This window comes from Lathyrus oleraceus, chromosome 1 (assembly GCF_024323335.1).
Source record: "Lathyrus oleraceus cultivar Zhongwan6 chromosome 1, CAAS_Psat_ZW6_1.0, whole genome shotgun sequence".
NCBI classification, from domain to species: domain Eukaryota; kingdom Viridiplantae; phylum Streptophyta; class Magnoliopsida; order Fabales; family Fabaceae; genus Lathyrus; species Lathyrus oleraceus.
The window spans coordinates 290,080,430-290,087,399 of NC_066579.1; the positions used below are offsets into that span (position 1 = coordinate 290,080,430).

The window sequence follows — 6,970 nt, forward strand, 5'->3', positions numbered from 1 at the left end:
CAAATTTAGAAAATTTGCATCATAATATTGAGTAATAAAAATTCAAATCAAATGTCAAATGTAACACCCTAAATTTTCCCCGCATAAATTAAAAACATTTATCAGAGTAAAACAAATCGACATGTAATTTAGGATGTTACACTACAACATACACTCAACCTGCTCAATCAAAAAGACATGTAACACTTTACATTTATAAAAAGAATAGTAATAACCACATGTCTGAATGTTGACTTTTATTAAATAGCAGTGGAACAACAATAACAAACAGTTAACTCATATATCCAACATCAATATAAAATATCATTATAAGAAATGTTAAAATATAACAAAAGACATAGCATTCCAAATTCTCTGGTGTTACACATCAGAGCAGACGCCGACACTAAAATAAAACGGAAGACCTTAACTTCCACTCATATTTGTGCTCGTATTGGGGATTATCTGCATGCTATCCACGTGGAGGCAACATTCAAACAGAAAGGGTGAGATATCATAATTATATAAAGGAAAGCATGATAATAAGTAAGCATCAAATTATCACATGCACATCACCCATTCCACAACACAATTCCACATAATCCGTACAATATTTATCCACACATAATATCAACATCACAACTATCCATACGGAATAACAACACAAAAACTATCCAAACAGGATAACAACATAAACAATCATCCAACACAATAACAAATGCAACCAATGTATAATGCAATGAGACTCAACAACTCAACTCAATACATGTGGTACCAATACGTGAACACTCAGGTTCACTGTTTCGATCCTCGCCTCCTAGGATCAAAGCCATCAATTTGTTACCATCACCTCCAACAACAACTCACGGATTCCATTGCCTATAAAATTAGCTATCGGCTCAACCCAAACAGTGGGATTTGAGGCTCACCAACAACGAATCATTTGTTCAACAACATGAATGCATGCAACAAAAACATCATGCACAATGACCCACCACCATAGTTAATGTACACCACCAATACTGGCCTTCATGCATCAGACACATATTATATATCTCAATAACATCAACACACAAGATAAGAAGCAACAATAATGCATTTAAGGTTATGTCACACCACCACATAAACATTATAATGCATTTAAACATCATCACACAAAAAAATATATTCATTTTTAGGTACTAAAACTAATTTTAAATGAAAATACACACTCTCAGCTTTTTGACGCTTCGAACGACACTAGAATCTGACATTCAGAACAAAAATTATGAATTTTTAAAAATTTTAATAAAATGCTCCCAATGTAACGGGTTACCCTAAAACCAGTAACCGGTTACACTACACCCTGTAGCGCAACCAACACTGCCAACATCCGCATGGTAACCGATTATCCAAAAACCAATAACCAGTTACACCCCTTTTTTCCAGCCCTTGCGTGGCCTCTATTTCACAAGGTAACCGATTACCCAAAACTGGTAACCGATTACACCCTCTAATTTTTTCCCAGAAACGTGTTTTTAAGCAGTATAACCGGTTACTCCACTTCTGATAACAGGTTACACTGTTGTAGAAGCATTTTTCTACAACTTTTTCAAAATGAAAATTACTTAAAATTCATCCCAAAACCCCATTTTTCTGACAAATCATTTGTACTATATTTTAACACGAAAAAGAACTTTTCCAACATTCAAAACTTAAACTTATTTACACCGAAAACATTCATAACTCAGTTCCGACTCTGACTCGAAACAACCTCAATCACACAACATTGACAACATACAATCCAATCAAATTTATGATTCCATCAACAACAATTGCAACAATTCATCATAACACACACGCACAATTCAACAATTACCAATTATCACAATGATCATGAATATAGAGAAAAAGAGCACAAAACCTATATGGCATAATCTATCCACCATCATCATGTTAACCCTTAGATAATTAGAACATTGTCCTTACCTTAGAGTTCCTAGAAATTGATTTTTTGACCTTCAACAATGGTGAATTCTCCTCTTGAGCCCTAGCATCTTCTTCTCATTTTCTCATTTTCTTCTCTTTTCTCTCAAATGTTATGTATTCTCCTTGTCTCTATCTCACTATCCATTTTCTATTTTTATTATAATTCTTATTATTGATACCAATCCCACTAAATAAAATAAAAACAAATAATAATACCTTTTATTATTTAATCTAAATAATAATAATAATAATAATAACTCACTCTAATTAAATTAATACTCATCTAATATTAATTAATTAAATAAATAATAACGAATATAATTAATTAATTTTACTCACCACACCATCCTTTCTACACTTTTTCTCATACACATCCCAATACCTTAATTTCTATAATTCTAAGGCAACTACCCCACACCAAGGATAACACATCACACCGAAACATCAATAAACACAACACAACCACAACTATCACATAATTAAATTATGAAAAATAATTTAAATAAAATTGGGGCATTACAACTATCCCCCACTTAGAACATTTTCGTCCTCGAAAATTATCTGATGCGAACAACTCTAGATACGACTATCGCATCCTGATTTCTAACTCCCAAGTCATATTTCCTCCGTCAGCGCCTCCCCACACTACCTTCACGAGAGCAATCCCTTTGCTTCTCAACTATTTCAATTCTCAATCATCAATCATTATAGGCAGAGCCTCAACTGTAAGGTTATCCCTCACATGAATATCATCCATCGGAATCACATGCAACGGATCTGGAACATACTTCCGAAGTTGTGAAACATGGAACACAACATGTAGATTTGATAAATTAGGTGGCAACGCCACTCTATAAGCAACACGTCTAACTCGCCTGAATATCTTATATGGACCAATAAACCAAGGAGTAAGCTTCCTCGAATTCAAAGCACGTCCTACACCGGTCACCAAAGTGACTCTCAAGAATACATGGTCTCCCTCTTGAAACTCAAGATCCTTCTCCTGTTATCATGGTAGCTTTTCTTCTTGTTATGCGAAGATTTCATCTTCTCCCCAATCAGCTTCACCTTCTTAGTAGTTTGTTGGACAATCTCAGACCCAAGCACTACACTCTCACCAGATTCATGCCAACACAAAGGTGTCCTGCACCTTCGACCATACAAGGATTCAAAAGGTATCATTCCAATACTAGAATGGAAACTATTATTATACGTAAACTCAATCAACAAGAAATGACTATCCTAAGCACCTCCTTGCTCGAGAACACAAGCTCTCAACAAGTCCTCTAATGACTGAATGGTCCACTCTATCTGACCATCAGTTTGCGGATGATAAGTTGAACTCAACCTTAGCTTCGAACCCAAAGCTTCCTGAAAACTCTCCCAAAATATGGAAGTGAACCTTCGATCTCTATCTGACACAATACTCAACGGAACTCCATGCAACTTCACAATCACACAGATATATATCTCTGCCAACTTCTGCATAAAAAACTGATGTTAATCGGAATAAAATGGGCCGACTTCGTCAGTCTATCAACAATTACCCAAATGGCATCATGCCCTCTCAGATTATTCCGCAACCCTGTCATAAAAATCCATAGAAATGATATCCCATTTCCACTTTGGAATATCCAACGGTTGCACTAACCATGCAGGTTTCTGATGTTCAACCTTTGACTTCTGACAAGTCAAACAAGCAAAAACAAACTGAGCCACATCTCGCTTCATTATAGACCACCAAAAGATCTTTTTCACATCCTGATACATCTTAGTATCTCCTAGATGAATCCTCAAACTACTTCGATGACTTTTTCCAAAATCATCTTTTTCAACTCAGATTTGTCAAGAATACATCTTGTTCATCCACTTTGAAATCATTAATTTCAGTCTGATTACTTCCAACCATCAAGTCCACCAACTTCACATCCAACTTATGACTCTCTTTAATGTTATTAAGAAAATCATTGGTGATCTTCATCATATCCATCATCACATTCTGCAGTGTTAGCTCACATACCAAACTCATGTCTCTGAACTGTTCAATCATTTCCAACTCTCTAACCATCATAGCAAACATATGCAAAGACTTCCGACTTATGCCTTACCTAGACGATAATTCAAGCCATAGTCATAATCCTTTAAGAATTCCAACCATCTGAGTTGTCTCATATTTAATTCCCTCTGATCAAATAAGTATTTCAAACTCTTATGATCACTAAACACTTTAGATCTGGAACCATAGAGGTAATGCCTCCAAATTTTCAACATGTACACCACCACAACCAACTCCAAATCATGAGTAAGATAATTTATCTCATGAATCCTTAACTACCGTGAAGAATAAGCCACAACATTTCCATATTTCATTAGCACACCACCTAAACCCATCAATGACACATCACAATACACCATAAACAGTTCATTCAGTTCAGGTCAAATTAAAATTGGAGTTCTAATCAACCTTTTCTTCAGCTCTACGAAACTTTCCTCACAATGAACATCCCACACAAACGGTTTACCTTTGCAGGTCAACTGAGTTAACTAAAGTGCCAACTTGGAATGGCCTTTTATAAACCTGCGATAATAACCAATCAAGCCCAAAAAGCTTCTAATCTTTGTCACCGACTTTGGAGCCTCCCATTGTAGAACTGCATCTACCTTGGAAGGATCCACAGCAATACCACCACCTGAAACAACATGACCAAGAAATCTAACCTCTTTCAACCGAAATTCACACTTTAACAACTTAGCATAAAGATTCTTCTCCTTTAACACTTGCAATACAACTCGCAAATGCTCAACATGTTCTTCTTCTGATTTAGAATAGATCAGAATGTCATCAATAAATACCATAACAAAATGATCCAAGTAAGTATGAAAAATATGATTCAAGTAATCCATAAATACTCTGGGTGCATTAGAAACACCGAGCGATATCACCAAATACTCATAATGTCCATATTAAGTTCTAAACACCGTCTTCTGTACATCTTCATCCTTCACTCTAATCTGGTGGTAACCTGGCCTCAAATCAATTTCTCTAAGCACACGTGCACCCACCAACTGATCCATCAAGTCTACTATTCTCGGAAGTGGATACGTATTCTTAATCGTCACTTTATTCAATTGTCGCTAATCCACACATAACCTCATGCTACAGTCTTTCTTCTTTACCAACAACACGTGAGCTCCCCAAGGCGACACACTTGGTCTCACAAATATCTTCTTTAGCAGATCTTTTAATTATTTCTTCAACTCTACTAACTTCGATGCAAACATCATATATGGTTCCATAGAAACAGGTATGGTACCATGGACAAGATCAATAGAAAACTCCGCCTCTCTCTCTGGCAGTACATCTAAAATGTCATATAGAAACACGTCTGGAAAATCCTGCAATACCTACAATTCATCAATCATTGTCTCACTCTTAGCAGATAGCGCCACGAATAATGCAAACACCTGAGCTTCCTCTTCCAAAAGCTCCTTCAACTCTCTAGTATACAAGAAACCATCTTCTTCCTTCTAACTAGGAGTAAGAAACCACACCAACTTGTTATAACAATTGATATGAACATGATTTAACTCCAACTAATTCATCCCTAAGATAACATCAAGATTCTCCAATGGCAAGCAAATAACATCAATGCAAAAATCTTTATCAAAGATTAACAGAGAATAATTCAAACAAACTGAAGTAGTAGTCACTAAACCCTTAGTAGAAGTTTTGATAACCATTTCTCCATTCATAGAAGACACAATAAGGCATAGCCTTTTCACATAGTCAGCAGCAATAAAAGAATGAGTATCACCAGTATTAATAATAGCAATCAAAGTCATATTATTAATATAACATATACCTCTGATCAACATGTCATCACTAGAAGTCCGAGTCCCCGTCAGAGCGAATACCTTTCCTCCAATTGAAGCTCGCTTAGGCTTTGGGCAATGAGTGTTGGTATGTTCTGATTCACCATAGTTGTAGCAAGTCACCACATTCTCTTTGCAATAAGCAACCAGATGTCCTGACTTCCCACACTTGTGAAACTTCTTCATATCACTCTTGCATTCATTGACACGATGACCCAACTCACAGCACCTATAGCACTTAAGAGGAGTAGGGGCATCTCCCCCACTTCGCCTTTTATCGTCAGAAGATCTTTATTTACCTTTATCAACTGGATTACTATATGGCTTCCCACTATTCAGATTCTTCTTTCCTCTTCTCTTGCTCAGCCCCTTATAGTGAGTCGATTGAGGCTTAATATCATCCTCATAAATTCTACAGTTGTTCACAAACTCTGGAAACCTCCTGATCTGTTGGTATCCAATCGCCTGCTGAATTTTAGAATGTAAACCATTCTCGAATTCGATACATTTCGAGAATTCAATAGTCTCCTCACTATAATGAGGGTAGAACTTAGCAAGTTCCACAAATATGGCAGCATACTCAGTAATCGACAAGTTGTCTTGCATCATCTCTAGAAACTCAATCTCCTTGTTCCCACGAACATCCTCAGGAAAGTAATTTCTCATAAATTCCATGCGGAACATAGCCCAAGTTACACCTTAAGTTGTAGCGTTCAACACCCGACAAGTGTTGATCCACCAATCATCAGCTTCCTCAGCTAACATATGCATATCAAATTGTACCTTCTGTGCTTCAGAGCAATCCATCACTCTAAAAATCCTCTCAATCTCCCTGAGCCGAGTCTGCGCTCCATCAGGATCGTACATACCCTTGATAGTAGGCGGATTATTCCTCTGGAACTTCCCCAAATATTAGAACTCATCGTTCCCACCAGCATTAGGATGATTTTGCACAGCCTGAGCAACAGCCTGCAAAGCAGCAGCAATAGTAGCATCGTTTCTTCCAGCCATTTTCTATTTCACACCAACAACATTAACAATGGTTAAAGATACAACATCGATATTATTCAACTGTCATACCACAGCGACTCAACAACTTAGCCAGATAGACCGACCTGCTCTGATACCACTATGAAACACCCTAAATTTC

The 6,970-nt window shown here is 36.7% G+C and overlaps 1 protein-coding gene across 1 annotated transcript; it reads right to left on the minus strand.

Annotated features, from left to right (window-relative positions):
• Window positions 1–6,111: 6,111 nt before the first annotated feature.
• On the minus strand, window positions 6,112–6,495 carry LOC127103726 (uncharacterized). The gene has a single exon (XM_051040961.1). It carries the CDS (start codon window positions 6,493–6,495, stop codon window positions 6,112–6,114), a length of 384 nt encoding a protein of 127 aa, XP_050896918.1.
• Between the last annotated feature and the right edge of the window lie 475 nt (window positions 6,496–6,970).

Coding starts and splice junctions, on each gene's coding strand:
- LOC127103726 (XM_051040961.1), bottom strand. CDS start 6,495: ATGGAATTTATGAGAAATTACTTTCCTGAGGATGTTCGTGGGAACAAG.